General features: G+C 35.7%; 1 protein-coding gene across 1 annotated transcript in view; it reads right to left on the reverse strand.

The window, feature by feature from the left end:
* Positions 1-26,750, reverse strand: part of ADGB (androglobin) — a 172,590-nt gene that overhangs the window by 78,997 nt on the left and 66,843 nt on the right. The window contains exons 8-14 of the mRNA XM_060167518.1: positions 23,884-24,131; positions 22,562-22,563; positions 19,684-19,822; positions 15,757-15,851; positions 9,885-10,059; positions 6,919-7,009; positions 2,104-2,233 (exon numbers count right to left, since the gene is read on the reverse strand). Coding sequence (XP_060023501.1) covers positions 2,104-2,233; positions 6,919-7,009; positions 9,885-10,059; positions 15,757-15,851; positions 19,684-19,822; positions 22,562-22,563; positions 23,884-24,131 — 880 coding nt within the window. The remainder of the gene's footprint in view (positions 1-2,103; positions 2,234-6,918; positions 7,010-9,884; positions 10,060-15,756; positions 15,852-19,683; positions 19,823-22,561; positions 22,564-23,883; positions 24,132-26,750) is intronic.

The following is a 26,750-nucleotide window of genomic DNA, read 5'->3' on the forward strand; positions in this document are numbered from 1 at the left end:
GAGGGAGAAACAGTATATGATAAAAGATCAAGATCTCTGCCTTCATAAAGCCTCTGCTACTTAGAAATATGGAGACACATAGCAGAAGAAACGCTTAAATAAAAGTGACTGACTCTGGGGAGGAAGGCTAAAGAATGAGGAGGGGTAATACAGGTTGGTTATTTTATGATTATCTTTTTGGTAACTTTTGACTCTTTAAAACTATTGCATACAATACTTTGAAATTAAGAAAAAAAGTTTAACAATGTTTAAGTCTGTTCATTCTTCTTGCAAGATTTCTCATCTGTTAGTCTCTCCTTTTCAACTAATTCTAAAAAATGTGTTTACCTGCATGTGATTCTCTGCCCTCCAATGTATCTTATACCATTTATAGAGGTTGGTAGAAATCAACTATGGTTCATTCACATAATGAAAGAGTATGTGACTTTAAGAATAAAGACGCTCTTTAGGCATAGTGAAATTATCTCCAGTATTTACTAAGTAAAAACTTTAAAAAATTTCATTAAGTTTTGAGTAGAAAAAGGTGGAATATTGTGTGTTTCTTTATATTTACATAAAGACACCCTGAAAGTGTCCTACAGAGGGCAAAGCAGTGAAAGTGGGAGAAGTACTTACATGGAAACAAGAATTCTTGATGTGTGCCTTATAATTTTATTTTTGAACATGCAAATATATTATGCATTAAAACCCTTTCCCACCTACCACACTGACAGAAGTTGAAACATCAGACAATATATGGGTTGGCCAGAATGTGGTGCAGAGAAAATTCTCATCCAGTGCATTTTATTGTAAGGTTAAAAGGTGAATGTCCTATTACCCATCAGTGATGCTCCCAGATTCATATCCTAGAACGGAGCTTCCTAGGCTAGTATCCACTGGGGCCCATGGTTAGATTTTAGGAATCCATGAACATGGCTGCTTGAAAGATTATTTTCATCTTTAGCTGAAGTTCAGCATTCAGTTTTCTTCAGTTTTCAATTTATCAATGCAGGTGAGTAGCTACAGTGTTATTGGCAATAACTGTGACTTTATCCGTGAAAAAAATCACAATATTTTACATTATATTAGAGTTGTTGCAAAATCCAAAATGTCACATATGCTTGAAGTTACAGCAGTTATTAGGCCCATTGTCAGATTCCATGTGGTCACATCTTCCTGTCTACAGACACTCTTGTAACCTGAACTGCCCAACTATCTGGGAGCTATCCTTTAGTATACCTTCAACCACCAAATCGTGAAGTTGTATGTTCACACGGTGCTAACCCAGACAGCTGTTCTGCTTTCCACTGTTCCCTGTTGCCAATACTCAGCTCATATGCAGAAAGAGATAAATTGTATTCATCATGTGTTTTAGAAAATTGACAAAGGGAGACATAACACATAAAAGTTCACAAACCCTGGAACTACAGAAACTCTTGCGTGTGTGTACAGGGACAGTCAAGATGAGTCATGGTACCACTGCTTGCAATAGCAAGAAACAAAAAGCAATGAATGTAGCCATTAACACTGTGAAAGATGTTTTTAAATGGTAGACTAGTTATGTATTAAATACCTTTGGCCAGTGAAATAAATGAACTGTAACATGTGGCAAAAGAGACAAATCTCATAAGCAACATTAAGAAATCCCAGAAGAATTAATACAAGTGCCCACAAAAATAAAATGAGGATGACAATGAAACCAAGCTATATATTGTTCATAAACGTGTACATAACTGACAAAATTAGAAGAGCGTGCAGTTGACAAATACCAGACCTTGTATGGCAGATAGGAGATACAATTCAGAAGAGACACATGTGGAACTTCCCTGGTGGTCCAGTGTTTAAGACTGTGCTTCCACTGCAGGGGGCACGGGTTCAATCCCTGGTTGGGGAACTAAGATCCCACATGCCATGCAGTGCACACTCCCAAAAAAAGGAGAACACAGGAGACATCTATGAGAGGTGAATATTCCACTTTCTAATCTAGAAGATGGGTACGTAAGAAGTTTAGTTTCAGTATTCTTTATTCTGCTCAAATGCATTTATGTATAATATATTTCACAATTTAAGAAAAAATTTTTTTATAGTTAAGAATCAGGCTAATAATAAGAGTAACATAGTTACCTGAGACATAGTTCTTGTCAATTGACTTAAGTCTGTCTGGCTAACGGTTGTAGTTTCATCATTTTCAGTAAGGGAAGATAAACCAGATCCTGGAAGCACCCCTTTCTTAATCAAAGTTCGTACAAAATGACTAATGGAAAAAAAAGAAAAAAACTTCTGTTATCTTAATCTCTTGTTTAAAGCTACTAATAAATAACTGCAGCTTTTACTGAGATATACTTGACATATAAAATTATATTAGTTTCAGGTATACAACATAATGAGTCAATATTTGTATATATGGCAAAATGATCACCACTATTCTAGTTAATGTAGGTCACCACACACAGTTACAATTTTTTTTCCTTGTGATGAGAACGTTTAACGTCCACTCTCTTAGTAACTTTCAAATATACAACCCAGTATTATTAACTATAGTCACCATGCTACACATTATAGCCCCAGGACTTACTTATTTTACCACTGGAAGTTTGTACTTTTTGACCCCCATCACCCATTTCATCCACCCCCATGCCTTGCCTCTGGCAGTCATCAGTCTGTTCTCCTGTACTCTGTATCTGTGAGTATGTTTGCTTGTCTCTCTTTTTTAGATTCCACGTATAAGTGGGATCATATGGTATTTGTCTTTCTCTGTATGACTTATTTCACTTGAGATGTCCTCAGGGTCCATCTATGTTGTCACAAAAATGGCAAGATTTCCTTCTTTTTGAATGGCTGAATAATATTCCGTTGCATAGTGATGTTTGGTCAACAATAGGAAGTTCTGATTTTTTTCATTTTATCATTCTCATTACTTTACAACCAGTAATTTCTTTTGCTTCATGTTAAAAAATATTTAATTGCTATATATACTACTGGAGCAATATTCTCTATCAGTCACTGCAATGGTGTAAAACTTTTCTGGAACGCTATTTATTTTAAAGCTATGGTGGCCATCTTTGAATGTTGATGATCAGAACACATAGGAACCTGGCATTTAGAAGTGATTTAATTAAGTATCAGAGTAATGTAGCAGTGAAATAGGGCTTAGAGTCAAAAATTTAATGATGCATGTTGAGCCCTTACGTTTACAACTGTGATATTTATACTAGCTACCCAAGCGTACAGTATTTTCTTTCAAGTTATTGCTGACATGACCCCAAATCAGTGTTGCCACAGCTAGAAGTTTATGGGTACAATAAAAAGATATTTGTTATAGTACAAATATATTAGGTCTTTCAAAGATAGTATTAAATTTCATGTATACAGAACTTCCCATACTTTTGGATTTTTCCTTGCTAGTGTTCTGTAAAACTTGGTTCACCTCAAGCTAAGTGTCTCTGAAACTGCCACTAGAGGGTAGCACAAACATATCTGTGAGGCTCTGATTCTCTAAAACAAGGCCAGGAGCCAGGACTGGGCAAACCGGGCATGTTGTTACTACAGTGACAGTGTTCCAAGGAAAGGCAATTGTGTAGCACTCATTCTCCAAGGCTGGCCAAAAAACCGGCTTGCTCTTATGCTGACCTGAGAACTCTGTCCAGCAGTCAGGTGCAAGGAAATGCCATTCACATATTTTTGCTTTGGGCTCTGCCAGATAAAATGGATATACTAGGGAATTCATAACAGGTTCAAGCAGTGGATAGATTAGTTCACTGAATCCAATCACTTGATTGAATCCAATCAAGTGTTGAAGTCACCTAGAACTGGGTTAAAGAATTTCATGCAACTTAATTAGGTAAAAACGCTGAAAGAAAGCATACGAAAATTAAGTAAGAGAGTCAATGTCGGAAGTTCAGGTTATGAAACCAACGCATTTGTGGTCTCTCTTGGCATAGGGATTCTAGAAGCCTGCGTGTGACAGTTTGAATCCTGAGAAAATTTGTCCTGGTGGTATGCAGCTCTGGTTCATACAGTCCGCAAAATATTTGAGTAATATGCAATCTCAGTAAGCTAAGAGATAATCAGAAGTTATTTGGAATATGGTAAAATCATCATCTTAGTGGATAACACTAACTATAAAATTAATTGGAAAAAGTATAAAGCATTAGTATTTTTATGTTAAGTTTAAGAAAATTCTGTCTTTATGTGGTATTTTGTATTTGTAACAGGTGAAAGAAGTGTAGCATGTTACATAATCCAACAAATTAGGCTATACAATGTGTAGCTTTATATTTAATTTTAGGTTTATAATTAAGTTATAGGTATAAGAAAATTTTGGTTTGTAAAAACCAGTAGTGTACATAGGAAAAACCAAGGTTACCAAAAAACATTTTGATTATTTGAACTTTTAATGATGATTTATATAATTGGCAAGATTTTATTTATGATGATTTTTGGCTTTTCAAGAATTACTTAAAGCAAAAATAATATATAGTACGGTTGTAAATGCAATTTAAAATGTTTAAATTCAGCTAACTAAATTTATTTAAAACTTTTATAGAAATTAATAATTTATGTATAAAATAAGATTTTTTATAAGTTAAAATGAAAGTTTGAGGAAAACTAGATTTGCAAATACATAACAGAACAAATTTTTAAAACCAAAGAAGCAGCAAATTGTTTCTTCTGTTTATAAAGCTTGACATGGCTAAATGCCGTGTTTGTCTACCAGTGCTGCCTAGGGGGTCCCTCTTCACCCACTTTTCAGTGTTTAATCGTTGATGCATAGAACTGCAGGAGCCTTAAGTTAAAACATTTGAATAATGTTTCTAATATTTTCAACTTAACTAGAGCCCATAAAATTTAAATTAACAGGATATGATGTAAAGAAGCTCTAAAAGTAGGACAGTACAATGAACAGAATTCTGATCTAAATTTTGATTGCTTTTATTCATCAGCTTATATTCTTTTTTTTTTTTTAAGATGTTGTGGGTAGGAGTTTATTAATTAATTAATTTATTTTTGCTGTGTTGGGTCTTCGTTTCTGTGCGAGGGCTTTCTCTAGTTGTGGCAAGCGGGGGCCACTCTTCATCGTGGTGCGTGGGCCTCTCACTATTGCAGCCTTTCTTGCTGCGAAGCACAGGCTCCAGACGCGCAGGCTAAGCAGTTGTGGCTCACGGGCCTAGTTGCTCCGCGGCATGTGGGATCCTCCCAGACCAGGGCTCGAACCCGTGTCCCCTGCATTAGCAGGCAGATTCTCAACCACTGCACCACCAGGGAAGCCCCATCAGCTTATATTCTTATCGTGGATTTTAATATATCCAAGAGGAGGATGAAACACATCTAATTGTCATTATATTTGTGACCTATAAGCCATTCAAAAATTTTAATGATGTTCTAGTAAAGTTTAAAAAAAATTCAAAAAAGTACACACATCATAAATGTAAAACTTGCTGAAAAATCACCAAGTAAATATGGCCATATCAGATCAAGAGATATTCAGATTCAGATCAAGAGATACTAATATTACCAGCACTCCACAAACCCTGCCAGACGTGCTTCCCAATCACAGCTAGCACTCCTCGCCACAGGTAACCACTATCAAGACTTCCAACACCATATGTTGCTTTTTCTTTTCTTTTTAAAATTTATATTAATAGAATAATTAAACTATATACTTTTTATACCAGATTTCTTTGGTCTAATATGTTTGTGTGTGACATTTATCCATGCTGATTTTTTTGCAGTATTTCTTTTGCTTTATATCTATATATTATTGTATTATGTTTGTCTATGGTTTTACTATGATTATCTAGCTGCAGTTTTCTCCGCATTTACATTACTTGACTTTTTTTCAGAACTTGCTGAATCTTGACTTGATTTTTCTTAACTTTTGGGATAATTTTGGCCATTATATTTTTATTTCATGATTATCCCCAAACTCTCCTCTACTTCTGAGACCCACTTGCAAGTATGTTAGTCTTTTTCAACTTTTCTTACATGTCTTTTATTATACTTTTCCTCATTTTTTTTTTTTGGTCACCATACTTCAGTCTGGATATTATCTTTTGACCTATTTTCCACTTTGCTAATTGTCTTTTTTTTGCTGTATCTTATCTGTGATTAAACACATCCACTGAATTCTAAAATTTCAGTCATTACATTCCTTGGTTCTAGAATCCCTATTTTTTTTAACCATTTTAAATACTAGTATTTATTTTTATATTTTACAACTTTGAGGGATTATTGAAGTACATTTAACTGCACAAATTTAAAGAATAGTTTTGATAATCCTTGATTATGTATATATTCATGTGTTAGTTGTCAATTGCTTCATAACAAATCACCACACTTTTAGTGGTAATAATCGTATCACCCACTATTCCTTCTCATTATTGCTATCTGTGGACTTCCTTTTCACCACTGTGAACTCATTAAAAATGTTAGACCCAGGATGATAATTTTTATTTCTACCCCTATTGTCACATTCAAATATTAGTAAATTTGGATTCTTCCTCCCCTTCCTCCTTTTTCTTCTTCATTGTCTTTGCTGTTGTATTTAGTTAGCTCTTTTTTTCTCCTCTAAGAGTGACAGACTTCATCTCCCAGGTTTTTATGACAATCATTTGATCTTGTGATTTAATTATCAGGTAATAACCAGAAACATTCCCCAGTGCTAATTTTTAAAGTATAACAAAATACTGTGTTGTTCTGAAACAGAAGCCAAAACTGTAAAGCCAGACATATTTAGGCCTCATTTCGACCAATTCAAAATTTATCTTAACTGTTTATTACTGTGAAATAGTACCTAAAAATTTTATTTTCCTATGATCAGTGCATTGACACAAACTTTCATACATTTGTCACCAAGGGATACATTTTTAACTGCACAAATCACAAAATGCTTCATCTGTTAACAAGATGAATTCATGGGAAAGAATGTTCTATACTTACGTTTCTGTTGGGATTGTAAATGGAGTCATTCTATAATTCAGAAACGGACTTGAAATCTCAAGAAACTGGTCAGGCTTCTTTACTACTAATTCTAAAAAGAAAAAGGTAGTGTGATGTACTTTTTTAAAATTTTCCAAGATTATATGTAAAATTTGACATTTAATGCAGTACTGATTAGATTAACTATTTACCCAGCAAACTTCAATAGAGTTAAATAGAAATGTACTACGATACATAAAGTTTTGTATTAAAAAGGACTTTATAGATCCTACCAATATGAGATTTCTTTAGTCTACTTCTCAGTTGCTTTCCAGATTTACAACGTGAAACAATGAAGTCTCAAGGGAGAAAGTCAGCAATGTCTTCTAGAGTTATTACTTGGCATTTGCTGCTATTTCACATACACAAAAGACTTTCTATAAAAGTCTTTTGCTAAAAATGTGTTCTTTTAGTTAACCTCTACAACACAATTGCTCAAGACATGAAAAAAATGTGGACTAATACATGGAGATAGTGGAAGAACAGAAAATGTAACAAAGTAAAGGTCATAAGTAGAAAAGAAAGCAGTAGTCAAGAAAAATGTTGTGGGTATTCCTAAAGACATCTGAAGCTGACACAGATGTAAATTCTCAATGGATATAGCACACAACCCATGCACTAACACGGTGAACATTGAAATTAAACATTAGGTATAATTATTTTAAATAAGCTCCTATAGCAGTAGAAAGGATGACCACAGGACGAAGAGAAGTGAGACTATGACACAGTGCACATGACTTCTCTGTGCTTGTTCTGTGATAACCTCTATATTGATCTCTCTCTCTCTCTCTCTCTGTTTCCTCTTAATTTCACTTTAAATATTAAATCCAATAGAGAGAAGAAAGACAATGATGTGGTGAGCCTCAAAGCAGGACACTGCGGTTATGGAATCCCATCAATCCGTAGGTTTTCTTTCCCAGCTTACAATGGAGCTATCAAATTACACAGAATTACACAACAGTCAATATCAAAATCAGGAAGTAGCTGAATGTTCAATATTTTTCCTTTCATTCAGCTATTCCTGATGTTCTGAATGAAGAACGGTTGTGTGGCTCTATGCATTTAACTAAAATATAGCATTCAGTAGTAAAAGATTTTCTTTCAAGCATCATGTGAATGCTGATCTTTGGTTGGAAAGACAGAAGAAGATAGGAAGGAAGGAGGGAAGGGAAGGAGGGAGGGAGGAAACTGGAAAGTTCTTGGAATCCAAAGCAACAGTTGGCACTTTGGTGGCACAAGCAGCCTGTTGCAGAAACTCAAGGAATGTAAGGAAGTAACTGAAATAATCAAGCAGGAGGGAGAGAGGCAGACAAGTCTAATAAAAAAAAAAGATGAACTGACCATTTCTCCTGTATATCTAAACCAGGTATTTCTTTAATCTTTGTTCTTTTCTGGCCAGGATAAAACATGTTGTGCTAGAAAATCTTTGCCACCAGCTGTACTGGTTGTTTAAACGTAGGCAGAAAGCAAATGTGAGGAAAATTACATGGTTAACAGTTGTTATTTATATCTTAAAAACGTGTAAATTATGGTTGGAAGTAGGAGGCAAGGAACAGGTGAATACTGCAATCTCTGTGGCTAATGCGGTTTTAGGATCCTGAGTACCAACGAGACTTACGTATTACCCTGCGACTGAGATATGGTTCCTCTCCCCTGCACTGAAGGATCAGCAACACTTGAATTGGTAGCAGAAGCCACAGCAAGCACCATCAATAAGGGTACAAGCCATGGTTCATGAGCCCAACCACTTAAAGCTTATTTATATGCTTCTCGGGGATGCCTTTAGCAAACTGGCACTAGGTATGTTCATCATGGCTTTGTCTTCATTGTTCATTCAAGGACAGGCCTGTGAACCCTAATGCAATAACTTCTAGAATGTGATGACCTGTTACTGGATGGATACAATTAGAAGATACTGAGGTATTGGAAAAGACAAAGGAAGAAAATGCGAAAGCAAGGAAATGAACACAAAAAAGATAACAAAAAAAGCTGTTTTGAACAAAGATAATTTAAACTTTTCGGAATGGGAAATATATATACACACATACACATATGTAGACCATAGCACCACAATTCTCTATCACCCTTCATTAAAAATCGCAAGTATAAACTAGCTACGGAAAGGCCATATGTTCATGTTGAATTAATATAAACAAATTAAGTTATTCCTCTAAGCCATAATTTTTAAATTATTTTTCTTTTCTAATCCCCTCTCCTTCTGATTTTTCATTTATGGTCTCGCTCATTTCTTCTCTCGCCATCTTGGTCTCTCTTCCATTCAAACGTGGTGCTCATGGAAAAAGGAGTAAAAATGAAGACTTGTCGAGAAAATGATTGAAGGAGCAAAGAATTAGACATGGATTATGAGGAATTTAGAAATAAAAGGTGAGAATAAGAACAAGGTGGGAACAGTCTCCCTGCCCCATTCTCAACCTGTGTGAACCTGTGTATTTCTGAGCACTACTGCCATTCACTGTGGCTACATGACAACACTGACACAGGAACCAGCCCAGGGTAAAAGTCCTATTCCTATAGGAGTTTCAAACAGAAATCAGTCAATTCAAAGATTATGTCCTACAGGGCACTGTAGAATGATGCCCATGTTAGAAATTCACACCAGTGGTCTAACGTATATGCTATTTAACCTTCTATGTTATTTACTACAAACCACTTTTTTATCACAGTTATAATCACAATGCCATCACCCAAAGAATGGCCTTCATATATCTGGCCAGTTTAGACATGAAAACCAAACTGCTTGGCGTCTGAGATGTGCAGAATTAATCCTTTAAAGACATAAAATTCGGACATAAAATTAAATGAAGGTTTTAACTGTAATGTTGAGTTGTTTGCCTTGATATGTATCTCATTACAAATGAAACTATTAGAACTTCATAGAGAGAAATGTTAATAAGATTTATTCATACCTTGAGCTTCATCTGTTATAACAGTTTCCTTTTTTTGACGAAGGAGTTTCCACGGAGGTATAGGAGGTAGTTTTGGTGGTGCTATAAGGGGGCAAGACCTAGTTCTTGTCACCAGCACAGGATGGCTACAGGTATGGGAAAGCCCATATTCCCTAAGCTTCTCAGCAGAATCAGCCTAAAAGGTAGAAGGCAGATTTAAAAGGATTCTTGTATTTGCTTCATGCACTTAAGATAATACTTTTTGTCATTATAAAAATACTATCACCACTAGAGAGACATAGTGATAATAAGAAAAAAAATAACCACCCGTATTTCTACATCCCTTAACATAAGCACTATTACTCTTTGTATTTCTTTCCATCTTTTAAGTTATCTGGGGCCCCCTTTCCTTATTTACAAAATGAGACTAGAACCAGAAGCCACTTCTCAGTTCTAAGAGTTTAAGATTCTATGAGATTGCAGAAGTCTTAGTATATCAGTTTTGGTCCAAAATTAATCAACTACTATTTTTATAGGTTAAAGCTTTGATGCAGTCCTTAACATGTAAAGTCTTTGTTAGTTTGTTTTTCAAGCACCAGCAATTGCTACATAGTGTTCAAAAAAACCCACTGCCTTTAGGCGTCAGGTCCATGAGGGTAAGCGGTTGCCTTGTCTACAGTGTCCTCAGGCTCCGCCCACACGAAATCCTCATGATCACGCCTGACAATGGAGGCATTCACAGAAGGACAGAGGGTAGAGGCTGCCCTATGTCCTGCCAGATCAAGTCGTTTCCCAGGCAGATGCTTTCCATATTTGACGGTTCAGATCTCCTGAAGCCACTTGGCTTTGGAACAATTCAGGATAAGATTTAAGTAGAAATTCAGTTACTGACTGATGGCTGAAATATGCCATAAGTAATCAAAAAGTATGTGAAAGTTAAAGTAATGTACACTGTAGTCGGATTCTCATGTTCACGGTCTAAATGTTGAAACATTTAAAGTAAAATAAAATATTAACTACCTTAAAGTCAGTTTTGCCAGTAACTATTTTTCTTCCTAGTGATTTTGCATCATTGATTTCTATGCAAATACCAATGTTTGAAAATGTAAATTTATAAAGCAGTCATTTAAATTGGGATCAGAAACCCACCTTTTAGCCTATTCTAAATTATTGCCTCAGCTACAACATGCCTTGCTGTTGGGGCTGTTTTTCTATAGCTCAAACTGTAGCTCAATCTATAGTTGAGGCACAAAATAGGCGGGGGTATCCCTGAGCTAGAACAGTTCTTCCTGAATCCAGAGATTAATTATGATGGTAATAATTAATAATTGTAAGAAAGAGTTAATCAGTGCATTATTAAGTCCAGTAGAGCCACTTAAAAGCATTATAAGTATGTGAAATAAAGAGGAAAGCACTTCAATGTTTTTGTGTTTTTTTTAAAAAAAGGCCTAATTTAAAGGAGAGGAAAATGCCACATCCCCTTTATCCCATCTGTGAATGTTAACAATTCACTGAAAAATTCAGAAACCCCTGGAATTATGCCTTAGAGTGGCTTAAAATTTTTTTTCATAGATGCTATAAAGGCTAAACCTTTTTTGTATAGATGCTATAAAGGCTAAACTTTAACTCTGTCAAATTTTAGAAGTTTCCCAACACCTGAAAGGAACCCTTTCCAATAAGAATTTATGGAAGAATACATTGCTGTTATTCAATAAGTTAATGTCTCGGTATAGTAATAAAAATACATTACTGTAAAATTTACATTTAAATAATATCCAAAGTAGTATTTATAAGTTGAATAATTCCCAGATAGTTTACCGTTCAAAAATTTGGTCTACACATCTCAACTCCTTCTTACAATTGTAATCACAATTGTAGTCTGTTTGCTTTCTTTTTTGAGCTGCAGAGCATCAGAAAATAAAACTATTTAAGGCATTTAGAAAATGTAAGATATTGTGTCAAATAATTAAGTATGGTATTTTCACCTATTGTATTGTTTGAATAATCCACAAAAGTACTAGCTTGATGTAAGGTATGTAAGCCAGTTTCTCTTACTTCGTTTTATTTCCAACATACTACACAATACTTCTGAATGACATAAAGTAATGCTATTAATAATAGTTATAGTTTGATATTGAGAAACTTTGTTCAAGGGGCACAAATTTCCTTAGATTAGAATTAGGGACAGAGAGAAATTTAGAATAGTGAAACATTCTAGTGAAATACTGAATAGGCCTTCAAGAAATATTTTTGAATAATTCATTATGTAAGACAAACTAGAAGTTTCCTTGTCCATAAAACCCTTTCACTCCCTTACCCCATCCCACCTCAGACATTCTAAAAGTAGGATTTTGAGTAGATAGGGGAGGCTTTTTTAGAACTCCCAGCTCACCCATTTAAATAAAACTAAAACCACTTAGAAGATCCAGGAGAAAGAGGATGGGGGAAAATGTGGGGTAATTCTTAACACTTTGTTTCTTCCCAAGTTTTTTTTTCTTTTATTCTTGCATTCTTTACCAATTCTTTAAATAAAAGTATTGACTTTATTTTTACAGCCTGGTCTTATTGTCTTTGGGGTTAGAATATTTTGCAGTGTACTCCATTTAACAAAATTCCACTAGAACAGAACTTGTTTTCTGTAGATTTAGCTTGAAAATATTATATCATCTTTACATTCTGATTTTTACCAGGAGAATGTGTTCATCCTAATAAATAATGTAAAAGAATCAGCAGGAGACTGTAATGCTGTAGTCAATTCATTACAGCCTTGAAGTTCATTTCATTACTGTTATAGACACTGGGCTCATTTCTGAAACTCTGGGCCCTTTAAGTCATTTCAACCCCCAAAAGGAGGATTTATAATACTCTGCACATCCTGGCTCCCTCCCACATCTCAAGCTGCCTCTAACACTTCTCCCTTTGCAATCTGTTCAACCTCTAGTAGTCCCTCGAACCCAGTGGGTTCTCCTTCACCTTCAGACTTTCCCACATAAGCTTCCCTCTGCTTCAAGCACACTTTTTCCTATTTTCCAGGCTAACATCTTAAAGCCACTGCTTAAACATTTTTTTTACCCCTTTAGGAAGACTTCCCTAGTCACCCACTGGAGAGAAAGATGTGTTTCTGCTATGTGTCCAATACTCATTTATCTACTCCTTCATTAATTCATTTATTTGGTCACTCATTCAACTTTATTTTATTTTAATGCTACATCTACCATGTTCCAGGCACTCTCTATCATGAGAGTCTTCTAACTTTATTACTGCTGTTGCTCATCTGCCTTTCTCATTGACTCTAAACTTTGTGGGGAGCGTCCTTATTAATCATGTTCATCATGGTGTCCTCAGATCCCAGCTCATTGTTTAGGACATGTGGGGTAATTCAATTAATAAACAATAAACATCTGTTGAATTAATGAATAAACATGAGAGTTTCTTTGTTTTTTCAATTAAAAATTTTGTGTTTACAGGTTAATTTTTCAGTAGAACAGCAAAAAGTTCAAGTGGATTATTTTGCACCTTCTTTGTGTAATGAAGATGTCAATTCTATCTTTATATTTTTCAGTTTTAAGAAGTGTTTAAGTACTTCCCATACGTGAGGCCAGGACACTCCATAAAGCATGGCTCATGTTCTTTTGTAGTCTATGATGTTAGACTACTGGAATATCTAAGACAACACCTAGGCCAAGGCTGGGTAAGAAGATTAAAAAAAAATCAGGGCTGACACAGGCAGCTGAAATCCTAACTCGGAAGACTCGGAAGCCTGGGAAGCACACTAGGATTTAACCATGGCTAAAGGTAAATAACTTTGAAATAAAAACAGAGACACTGCCCCTTTCTCTACATTCATAATGGCACATTATGTTCTGTTGTCTTGACAATATTACCCTTGTTATATTACAGATTTTCACAGGAAGGAATGCTTCCTATCTAAAAAGAAAGAAGGAGGAGGAAAAGGAGGAAGAGGAAGGAGGGAGGGAGGGAGGAAGGAAGGGAGGGACAAAGGAATGGAGGGAGGAAAGGAGGGAGGAAGGAAGGGAGGGAGGGAGGGAGGGAGGAAGGAAGGGAGGGAGGAAGGAAGGGAGGGAGGAAGGAGGGAAGGAAGGAAGGGAGGGAGGAAGGAGGGAAGGAAGGAAGGGAGGGAGGAAGGAGGGAAGGAAGGAAGGGAGGGAGGAATGGAGGAAGGAAGGAAGGGAGGAAGGAAGGGAGGGACGGTGGAAGGCAGGGAGGGAGGAAGGGGGAAGGAAGGGAGGAAGGAGGGAAGGAAGGGAGGGAGGGAGGAAGGAAGGACGGGAGGGAGAAAGGAGGGAAGGAAGGGATGGAGGGAGGAAAGGAGGGAAGGAGGGATGGAGGAAGAGAGGGAGGGAGGGAGGAAGCGAGGGAGGGAGGAAGTGAGGGAGGAAGGGGGAAGGAAGGGAGGAAGGAGGGAAGGAAGGGAGGGAGGGAGGAAGGAAGGACGGGAGGGAGAAAGGAGGGAAGGAAGGGATGGAGGGAGGAAAGGAGGGAAGGAGGGATGGAGGAAGAGAGGGAGGGAGGGAGGAAGCGAGGGAGGGAGGAAGTGAGGGAGGAAGGAGGGAAGGAAGGCACGGAGGGATGAAGGGAGGAAGGAAGGAAGGAAGGAAGGGAGGGAAGGAGGAGGGAAGGAAGGGAGGGATGGAGGAAGGGAGCAAGGGTGGGAGGTAGGAAGGGAGGGAGGGAGGGCGGGAGAGAGAGAGGGTGAAACGGAGGGAGGAAGGAAGGAAGGAAGGAAGGAAATGAGGGAGGGAGGAAGCAGGGAAGGAAGGGAGGGAGGAAGGGAGGGAGGGAGGAAGAGAGGGAGGAAGGTAGGGAGGAAGGAAGGAAGGGAGGGAGGGAGGAAGGGAGGGAGGAAGAAAGGGAGGGAGGAAGTATGTCTTCTCATACTTTGATGTAGTGATTTCAGAACATATAAAATTCTAGCAATAAAGTGTTGGATGTCTAAAAGTTCCCCAAAGTGTTAGGAATCAATACAAATACAATAGGCTGTTTTCTAAGTAGACTGAAGAGTAATTTGGCTTTACTCTTTAAAAGGGAAGGAGAAAAATAATTTTTATGTCCCAGAACCAAAGATAACTTAAAAAATTATGGCAAACCAATGCATCCCATGTAACTGTTAAATATTATGTTGTCAAATATTTCACATCATGGGAAAATGTTAATGATACAGTGTCAAGTGAAAAAGCTGGTTTCTAAACAGAAAGTAAAATAGAATTCCCCTGAGTAAAAACGTTTATACACATGTACACATAGAAAATATGCAGACAAGAAAAACAGTCAAAGTGTATATGCCAAAATGTTAATAGTGTCTATGACTAGGTGTTTATACTATGAATAGCTTAATTTTATCATCTTTGTCCATATTTTCTAAGTTTTCTATAAGTTGTTAGATTTATAAGAAAAAAGCAATTAACATTTTTGTGTGTATTACTTTAAGATACAAGGAGCTCATAGCAGTGGTTTTCTAGCCCTCAATATGCATTTATTTAAGTTGTCTTAGGTTAAGAAAATATGTATGACCTGTTTATAGAAAGATGATTTATTACTTAGGAATGGCTTACACACTTCTCACTGAAATACATAATTTGATGCCTTTTGTTTACAATGAAAGGAATTGATAAAAATCTATGAGACTACATCCTTGTTTTTTTTTTTTTGTAGTTAAAACTATTGCAGTCATCTAAGAAAATTTTGGATGTTCCAGGTCCCTGTACCTAAGTGCCTAATTATAGAGATAACAGGACTGAAATTCAGGAATGAAATTTTGATTAAATTCTGATATACCTTTTACTACAACACACACACACACACACACACACACACACACACACACACACACACACCATAAATTATACTGAATTTCTTGGCCTTGAGTACTTACCATCTTCTCTAATAAAAAGATATTCTTTTCAAACAAATAGAGAGGTGTAAAGGTAGCATATACAACTACCTGAGGGGACTGTATTGCTGAAGAACCTGTAAAACCAAACACATACTGCGTCATGGAAATTCTAGACAAAATGGAACTGGCAGGTCTTAGTAGACTGTTCAAATTCCTTAATGAACTTATTTTTGCTGATGAAATATAGGTAAATAACTCTGCATGCATATAATAAATGTTAAATCTCAAATGTACATCTATTTTATAGAATGTCTTATCAGTTTTACCTTCACAATAGTACCATATAATTCATTAAGAAATCATTTTACTTCATTGTAAAACACTTATTACATAAACTCACTCTAGCTATCTGTCAATGTAACTTAGCTTTCATAGAATCTTTATTTTGAATTTAAGGAATTCTGAGAGTTTCTGTGTCATTACAAGTAGAAAGAAAACATAAATAAATTAATCCTCCCATGAAGAATGGAAACTAAGAAGGTAACTTAGTTTGGAATGTTTAATGCCTGTAGATTTGCTCCTGAACATCAATATTTATTCATGTGTTCCTTAATACCCCTGAAATTACCCCATTTGATTCATGATGCTTTTGTTCTTTAAAGATTCTGGCCAAAATAATAGAATTTATTTTCCTCTATTGTTTTTATTTTTAATTAAAAGGTTTTGATTTATTCCTTTAAAATTCACACAATTAACAAAAGCAGAAATATAGATCAATGGAACAGGATAGAAAGCCCAGAGATAAACCCACGCACATATGGTCACCTTATCTTTGACAAAGGAGGCAAGAATATACAGTGGAGAAAAGACAGCCTCTTCAATAAGTGGTGCTGGGAAAACTGGACAGGTACATGTAAAAGTATGAAATTAGAACACTCCCTAACACCATACACAAAAATAAGCTCAAAATGGATTAAAGACCTAAATATAAGGGCAGACACTATCAAACTCGCAGAGGAAAACATAGGCAGAACACTCTATGACATAAATCACAGCAAGAACCTTTTTGACCCACCTCCCAGAGAAATGGAAATAAAAACAAAAATAAACAAATGGGACCTAATGAAACTTCAAAGCTTTTGCACAGCAAAGGAAACCATAAACAAGACCCAAAGACAACCCTCAGAATGGGAGAAGATATTTGCAAATGAAGCAACTGACAAAGGATTAATCTCCAAAATTTACAAGCAGCTCATGCAGCTCAATATGAAAAAAACAAACAACCCAATCCAAAAATGGGCAGAAGACCTCAATAGACATTTCTCCAAAGAAGATATACAGATTGCCAACAAACACATGAAAGAATGCTCAACATCATTAATCAGTAGAGAAATGCAAATCAAAACTACAATGAGATATCATCTCACACTGGTCAGAATGGCCATCATCAAAAAATCTACAAACAATAAATGCTGGAGAGGGTGTGGAGAAAAGGGAACCCTCTTGCACTGTTGATGGGAATGTAAATTGATACAGCCACTGTGGAGAACAGTATGGAGGTTCCTTAAAAAACTAAAAATAGAACTACCATATGACCCAGCAATCCCACTACTGGGCATATACCCTGAGAAAACCATAATTCAAAAAGAGTCATGTACCAAGATGTTCATTGCAGCTCTATTTACAATAGCCAGGACATGGAAGCAACCTAAGTGTCCATCGACAGATGAATGGATAAAGAAGATGTGGCACATATATACAATGGAATATTACTCAGCCATAAAAAGAAATAAAATTGAGTTATTTGTAATGAGGTGGATGGACCTAGAGTCTGTCATACAGAGTGAAGTAAGTCAGAAAGAGAAAGACAAATACCGTTTGCTAACACATATATATGGAATCTAAGGAAAAAAAAAATAAACGTCATGAAGAACCTAGGGGCAAGACGGGAATAAAGACACAGACCTACTAGAGAATGGACTTGAGGACACGGGGAGGGGGAAGGGTAAGCTGGGACAAAGTGAGAGAGTGGCATGGACATATATACACTACCAAACGTAAAATAGATAGCTAGTGGGAAGCAGCTGCATAGCACAGGGAGGTCGGCTCGGTGCTTTGTGACCACCTAGAGGGGTGGGATAGGGAGGGTGGGAGGGAGGGAGACGCAAGAGGGAAGAGATATGGGAACATATGTATATGTATACCTGATTCACTTTGTTATAAAGCAGAAACTAACACACCATTGTAAAGCAATTATACTCCAATAAAGATGTTAAAAAAAAATTCACGCACTTACATTTCACTGCACTAGATAATATGTTTATTGAAGAATAATATCTTTAGAACCGCAATATATAAATTAGATGTTAACCCTGGATCACTCTAAAATGGATTAAGATGTGAACTATGCCCAACTTGTAAAAATATGTTTTTACATTTAAAAAGTAAATTTTGTATATGTAGGGGAGCAAAATTTGTCACCTTAAAATGTATCTCTCTGTCATGAGGATTATTTTGGGCTTTTTTCTTTTTTTTTTTTTTTTTAAGAACAGAGTACTCAGGAATTCTTTCTTTTTACCTCCCCCTTAACTGCCTAAAAGAATTCAGATAAAGGGCCTGGTCCAGGAAGAGCACTACCACCAGAGACACCTACAAAGAATATGGGCTAAGTGTGGTAGGGCAGGGCCTAGAGACAAGAGTCCTCTCTGTGTCCCACTGCCTCTGCATGGTAGAGCCAACATGTGTTTACCAAACATTTGCTTTTCAATCTCCAGGTGAATTGCCTTCCTCCCTTTTGAAGTCACAAACCCCCGACCCCCTTTTCTTTCTCTCAGATGGTAGATAAGCCTCAATTGCCTAACTTGTCCTTGGGTTTCATTTTTCTTATGAGGCCTCATACATACATAATTATTATTCTTTTTCTTCTGTTAATCTGTCTCTTGTCAATTTAATTCTTACACCAGCTAGAAGAACCTGGAGAGAGTAGAGGGAAATTTTTTCCTTCTCTAACATATTTTTCATGCAGCAGAGATCTGAACCCAGGCAATTTTACTCCACAGCCCAAACTTTGAACCACATTCTGTATCTAGAGGTTGACTTAACTATGAGTTTGGTAGAAAAAGAGGCATTGTTACCATCATTTTCACAAAGAAAGAAACTCAAAGAAAGGTTTAGCCATTCTCACAAACATGAATAATTATCAGTAACTTTGGGACTGTTATGTCATCCAGTATCAACAAAGATTTCTTAAGGCATCACTATAAGAAAACAAGTTTTTGTATAAAATTAAAAATATAATGACTAGTGTTTGTATTTTCTCTACCAAACCACCAGACATGTTTCTGTAAAAATACAAAGCCAGAACTATGAAAATGCTCTCACGAAAAAACACAGTAATGTATTAAGAAAGAAGACAAAACAAAAAAAGAAAAACAACTAGATAAAGCATAGTGCTGGAGGTAAATGGACATGTTTTCATGTAAAGAAGGATGAACTGAGAATTATGATATACACTCTGGAAGCACCAAGATAGATGACCCAATGTTAGGACTATAAAGTTTAAAATATATATTTTATATATCAACATATATATAAAATTTACACAGAGGAGGACATATATTAATACATATTAATATATATTTATTATATTTATATAAATATATTTATATATTTTATAATAAAAATATGTGTACTAACATATACTATATATTTTTATTAGTATTATATATCCTCCTTCATGTAAACACTTCTGTGACTGTTGTACCATAAGAACTTGGATAACACTGTCCCATATGTAGGATCTTGCTCTGTTATGCATAACCATCCTGAGGGCCTAACAATTATGGGCAACCTTGAAAAGCTTATTTAGACATGTCTAAACAGGAAATACATTTCTATGCTCCAGTGTTTTCCAGCATTTTAGGAAATAAGTGCAATAATTATTATTCTAGGAGACTGAGAACTTACAATCTGACAGAGACTGTAGAGAATATTGTACGTCTGATGAGGGCCTTGAACCATGAAGAGACCATTTGGATTTTTCCTTTTCTTTTTCCTTCTCTCCATCTTTACTCCTCTTCTTTCCAAGGTCTTTTGCATCGGCTTTCTCCAACATATTAAAAAAATGTAATAAATCTTTTAACTACAAAACCTCAGTGTATGTCGCTTATTAAGTCATTGTGTTGAAAAGAAAGTTAAATAGTAGTAGTATTTAACTTATTTAAATGTAAAACAATAGCCATAAATTTCCCCAAGTACTACTCACCTCAAATTAGTAACATCAAAATAAAGCAAAACTTTGAAAATTGACATGTATTGTGAAAGACATGCAGCATTATTTATTATTGACTACACATAATTTTATGTTAAATGTAGATGATCAGTTGAATATAATTTATTCATATAAAATCATGATGTCAGGCTGATTTTCTCATTTAAAAAAGAAAAAAGAAAAACCAGCAAAGTGCTTAAAGTTGAGTCCTAAATGTGGAGCCCTCTTAGATCTTCTTTACTTGGGGCTTGCATTTCAAGAAACACAGCTTTCTGCCTCCAGAATATCTTCTGGTGGAAACTGGCTACGAACCAACGTCCACAAACCAACATCTGATTGTCCACATGTTGTGTGTAGTAAAACCCAGTACCCAGAACCGTCCATCATTTGAATTTCCATTCACATTTACATTTCTATGAAACATGTTCTCCTTCAACTTACCCCTAAGCTTTTTTATTTCCTAATAAATCCCTTCCAATTCTAAAACAGAAATTTCAAATTTCTGCCATTCATTCTTTCATCATTTGCTAAACTTGTAATCACCATTGATCAGGTTGTTTGTTTTTTTTAAAATTTGCATAAATGAAAACTATAACATTAACAACTTGTACTGCTCCTTAGCTTCTAAAGTAAATCTATCTCATAGCTTTTATAGTAGATTTAACATCTATGTTAGATACAAAGGCAAAGATAACTATAACTTTAAGTGTAGGATGAGATATTTTATTGGGAAACAAGTACAAAAAACATCAGAATTTTATTTTGTGGCTTTTCTATAAATATTTGCCTTAAAACTAATTATAGGTAATAATATATGACTTCATATATGATTTTAAAATGGGCTTTTAAAAGCCTTTAAATGCCTATTCAGAATTCATAATTTAAAAAATATAATATATATATAATAAAAATTATAAATAGAAAAACACACTTTTCACATAGAAATTTGGAAAGTATGCAAAAATGTTTACCAAAATGTGGTTTTGCCAATACCATGAGTAAATCTGTTGCTCCTCTGTCACGTCATTTCACCCATCTGGCCAACCCCTCTGAATAAAAGTAGCAGCTGAGTCCTACTGGACATGGCCTTCCTCTAGTTCTGCAAGCTTCTGCCACATCTATTTTAAATAACAACGAGAACCTTCATCTCCACCTCCACTTCACTCTTAGCTTGTAGAGAATAGAAGCCTTTTGTCAGAAACCCTCAGCTTCTCCCTATCAAACCCATTCATCCACTGAATGTGCATCTGTCCTCTCCCATGCCCTGTGCCCACCCATTAGGATGGAGGAGACTTTGCTCCCTGGTTTGGTCCAATCCCTTCACCTGGGCTCTCTGGAAACTTACACTATGGCTGTCATCTCAACTGCATCTTCCCAATCACTTAAAAATACTTCTTCATCAGGTAAAAATTTAAATATCTTTCACGGGTCCCCTACATTCCCTGTCAGCTTCCACTTTGTCGCTCTCCTGTTCTTCACAGACAAACTCCTAACAGGGGTGTTTATAAATTATCTTACTTCCCACTTATTTCTTAATCTCTCCAACATGTCTTCCACTCCCATCACTTACCAGTGCCCAGTGACCTCCATATCACAAAATCCAGCAGAGAAACTTGAATTCTCCTCATATTTCAACTCTCAACACTACTTGACACAATCTCCCTGATTCTTAAAACACTCTTTTCCTTTAACTTCAGTAGCAACATGCTCTGCTGGTCTTCTTCCTGTTTCTCTGGTCATCCTTTAACCTCTTTTGCCAGCTCATTATTTGGTACCCAGTTCTCAGATATTTAGCTTCTTTAAGGCTGAGTCTTAAGCTTCTTAGTCTTCTCACTTTACGCCATCTCCTTGGGAATATCATTCATTGTTTAATTTGGCACGCATTTGTCAATGATTCCCAAAAGTATATCACCAGCCTGGAACTCCTGACATGAAAGTACACTTGATTTCTTAAAGGCACGTCAAATTCAGTATGTTCTGAGTCATTCTGTGATCTCTCCTCATAAAGCCGTTCCTCTTTTGGCATTACCCCTCTCAATAAAAGGTACTACCATCTATCCAGTTTTGGAAGTCAGAATTTTACACATCGTCTTTGCCACATTCTGCCATTTTTTACGTTTTAAATATCTCTCAATCATTTACTTTATCTGCCTCTCCACTATGACTGTCCTATTACCCTACGCCAAGCTACTATTGTCTCTGAACTGAGCTGATGCAAAGGTCTCCAAATTGTTTTTTCTGAGCTGATGCAAAGGTCTCCAAATTGTTTTTTCTATGTCCACTCATGTCACTGACTCTCCACCCCCATGTGCACACCAAGTTATTTTCTTCTCAGAGAACGAGAATATCCTTTTGAAAATGTGAAATAGATCATGACTCAACCCTAAACTCTTCATTAGCCATCAATTGCTCCTTGGTAAAGATCAATCATCTTAACATGACCTGGAGGATTTGACATGATCGTCTCCTATCTACTTCTCCAGGCTCTTCTTAAGCCACTTTATTCCACACATCCTCTCCTCCAGCTAAACATATCTTCTACCAGGTCTTCCAAATCATTGTCATTCCTGCTACTTCTTCATAATATTTATATCTGCTGTCTCCTCTACCTAGAATGCTCTTCCCTTCTCAGTCCTTAATCTTCCTCCAGATATCCCTATCATCTTTGCAAACACAGCTCAAAATTCCTTAGGGAATTCTTTGATGCCCCAGACTAGGTCTTTCATATGAACTCCTAAAGTTTCCTGTATTTCCCTTCAAGACTCATGTATTGGTATGTATTTATGATTTTTAAAATTAATGTTAGTCCCACTCACTAAACCTTAGTTCTAGGAAGTGAGTTCCACACCTGATTTTGTTCATCAAGTTATCACTAATTCCTGGAACACTTACCGATATTCTCAGCAAGTAGTATATTGAATGGATTGTTAAATGGAGGGATGGATAGACAGAAGTTAACTTGTGATACATGAGAAAGGGATTCCAGGTTCAAATTAATTTAGGATACACTGGGTAAAACGAATTTAAACTGGCTTTTTTTTTTGCTTTCTTTTATAAACTAATGCACATTAGATCATTTTAAATGGCACTGATGATAGGCAGATATCACACACACAATTTTTTTGTATATTTTTGAGGAACATTTACAGTAATTATTTCTGGGCAGTATATGGTTAGAAATGCTGGTTGATAAGATCTAGATAAGGACAAAATATCAATATCTTATAAAACAAACATTTGAAAGATCATTATAGATGCTATCACAGTACATAAAAAAGCTGAGTATCTTCTAGTATATTTAACTCTACTATACAAGCATTATTGTTCATATGTATGACTATATGAAATATTTTAGAAAACATAAAATAAATAATGATTAAATATATTTCCCACTTAAGAAGAAATGCTCCTACACTCTGTAAAATAACTCAAAAAATTTTTTTCCAGATTTTAACTTTCACCTTACAATAACCTGCAAATCATAATCTAATCTGTGTCTATTTCACACTTCCTGAAAAGGAAAACAGGACAACTTTTCTCCTTTGGTATTCTGGTCCTTTCCACTCTACATATAACATATAAGAAAGATGTGTTTAAGGGAAATTGAAAACTTAATGTGTTTTTCTATATTAATAAATATATTAATTGAGTATCATCAAAATATATAATTGCCTTTGATTTTTAAGGAGAGCAAAATATAGTAGAATAATTAACATATGGTAAACACCATTGCAAGTTCTAATATCTTAGAAAGGACCTTAATTACATGACTGTTTTCACAACACTTATATAAATATAATGACAATAAATAATCATTAAATTAAGCAATGACTAAACTATAAAGTGTTTATATATAATACCCATATTGAATAACATCATGATATAGAATGTCTTACCCTTTAAAACTCTGTCACTTTTCTCAGGTAATTTTAGTGTTGTTGCTGAAACTTCAGGTTTGAATTCCTTGCCATCTTTCATTTCTTTGCCATCTTTCACTTCTTTCCCATCCTTCATGTCTTTTCCTTGTTCTTTTAATTTGGCATCTGTGTCTGTTATTTTGCTTTCAGAGCTGGACTCATCTGACAGCTTAAACTCGGGCAATATTTCTCTCAAGAGCTCCCAAACTTTGTCCGTATATCCTGGGCTTAGGTAAAAAACAACATTAATTTCCAAATTAAGCTTTTTATTCCACATCAAGAATTGCTGACAGAAAAAAATTAACTTGCTACTTCAAAAAACCAATTACAATAGTTTCTTCACATGTTAGTTAAAAACACCATTATGTGCTTATTTATTCAACAAGCTTTGATTGAGTGCCTCCTCTGTGGTGGGCTTTGCTGATGCAAGGAGACCAAACACAGAGTTCCAATTAAAGGTGGTGATGTAGGAAGATTCTGAACTCACCTCTTCCTATGGACACAACAAATCTACAGCTACATACAGAACAATTTCCTCTGAAAATAATAAAAAAAAATTAGGTGAGGAATTCCTTCATATCTGGCAAATGAGAAAAAAGAACATAGTGAAATGGCTAGGAGAGGCTGAGACACAGTCTTGCCATAAACCTCACACAGTGTGGGCACACACAGTTTGGAGGGAGCTCACATCCCTAAGCTTTTCCCTGAAGAGTGAAGGGTTTGAACCCCACATAATGGCACCCCAACTTTTAAGACCTGCAGATCAGAGACAAGCTCCCAAAACATCTAGTTTTGAAAGCCAGCAGGGCTTGCATCCATGAGGCCCACAAGGCTATAGCAAACTCAGAAAGAGTTCTTAAAGGGCTGTCATGGACTCACCCATCCCAGGACTCACCCATCGAAGAGCACCCAGTAGGAGACTTTAATATCCCACTTTCACCAATGAATAGATCATCCAGACAGAAAATCAATGAGAAAACATTGGCCTTGGGACTTCCCTGGCAGCCCAGTGGTTAATACTTCGTGCTTCCACTGCGGGGGGAGTGAGTTTGATCCCTGGTCAGGGAACTAAGATCCCACATGTCACGTGGCATGGCCAAAAAAAAAAAAAAGAAAACATTGGCCTTGAATGACACATCAAATAGGATGGACTTAGAACATATAGAACATTCCACCCAATAGCAACAGAATACACATTTTTCTCAAATGTACATGGAACATTCTCCAGGACAGATCATGTGTTAAGTCACAAAACAACTCTTAATGAGTTCAAGAAGACTGAAATCATACCATGCATCTTTTCCAACCACAACTGTATGAAACTAGAAATTAATTACAAGAAGAAAACTGGGAAATTCACAGCTATGTGTAGATTAAACTGTATGCTACTGACCAACCAATGGGTCAAAGAAGAAATTTTAAAAATGCTTTGCGATAAATAAAAATGGAAGTACAACACAACAAAAATACAACAGATACAACGACAACAAATACAACAAAGCAAAGATAGTTCTAAGAAGTAGTTCTGTGAGAGTTCGTAGCAATACATGTCTACATTAAGAAATATGATCTCAAATAAACTACCTAACTTTACACCTAAAAGAAATAGAAAAAAAAGAACAAATGAAGCCTAAAGTTAGTAGAAGGAAGGTAATAACAAATATCAGAGTGGAAATAAATGAGAGAGACTAAAAAGACAGTAGAAAAGATCAAAGAAATTAAGAACTGGTTTTTTGAAAAGATAAACAAAATTGACAAACCTTTAGACTCACCAACAAAAAAAAGAGAGAATACTCAAATAAAGAAAATCAGAAATGAAACAGACACATTGTAATTAATACCACAAAATACAAAGGATCATAAGAGACTACTATAAACAAATATACAAAACAAACTGGACAACCTAAAAGAAATGGATAAATTCCTAGAAACATATGATTTACCAAGACAAAGAAATAGAAAATCTGAATGGACTGATTATTAGTAATCAAAAACTTCCCAACAATGAAAAGTCCAGAATCAGAGAGCTTCACTGGTGAATTCTACCAAACATTTAAAGAAGAATTAATACCAATACTTCTCAAATTCTTTCAAAAAATAGAAGACAGGGGAAAATGTCTAAACTCATTTAACGAGGCCAGCATTACCCTGATATCAAAATCAGACAAGGATATCACAAGAAAAGAGAACTACAGATCAAAATCCTTGATGAACATAGACACAAAAAATTCACAACAGAATGTTAGCAAACAATTCAACAATACATTAAAAGGATCATACACCATGATCAAGTGAGATTTATTCCTGGGGTGCAAGAATGATTCAACATGCATAAATCAATCAGTGTAATACATCACAGTAAAAAAAATGAAGGATAAAAATCATACGGTCATCTCAATAGATGCAGAAAACCATTTGACAAATTCAACATCCATTTATGATAAAAAATGCTCAACAAAATGGGGTTAGAGGGAACACACCTCAATATAATAAAAGACATATATGACATGCCCACAGCTAACATCATACTTAATGGTGAAAAGCTGAAAGCTTTTCTCTAAGATCAGGAACAAGATAAGGATAGCCACTCTCACCACTTTTATTCAGCACAGTATTGGAAGTCTAGCCAGAGCAGTAAGTCAAGAAAAGGTAATAAAAGGCTTTTAAATCAGAAAGGAAGAAGTAAAAGAGTCATATTTACAGATGACATAATATTATATATATAGAAAACCTTAAGAAACTCCACCCAAAAGCTGTTAGAATAAACAAATTCAGTACAGGTGTAGGATACAAAATCAATATACAAAAATCTTTTGCATTCTATACACTAATAATGATCTAAAAGA

This window comes from Lagenorhynchus albirostris, chromosome 12, assembly GCF_949774975.1.
Source record: "Lagenorhynchus albirostris chromosome 12, mLagAlb1.1, whole genome shotgun sequence".
In the NCBI taxonomy this organism is placed as follows: Eukaryota; Metazoa; Chordata; class Mammalia; order Artiodactyla; family Delphinidae; genus Lagenorhynchus; species Lagenorhynchus albirostris.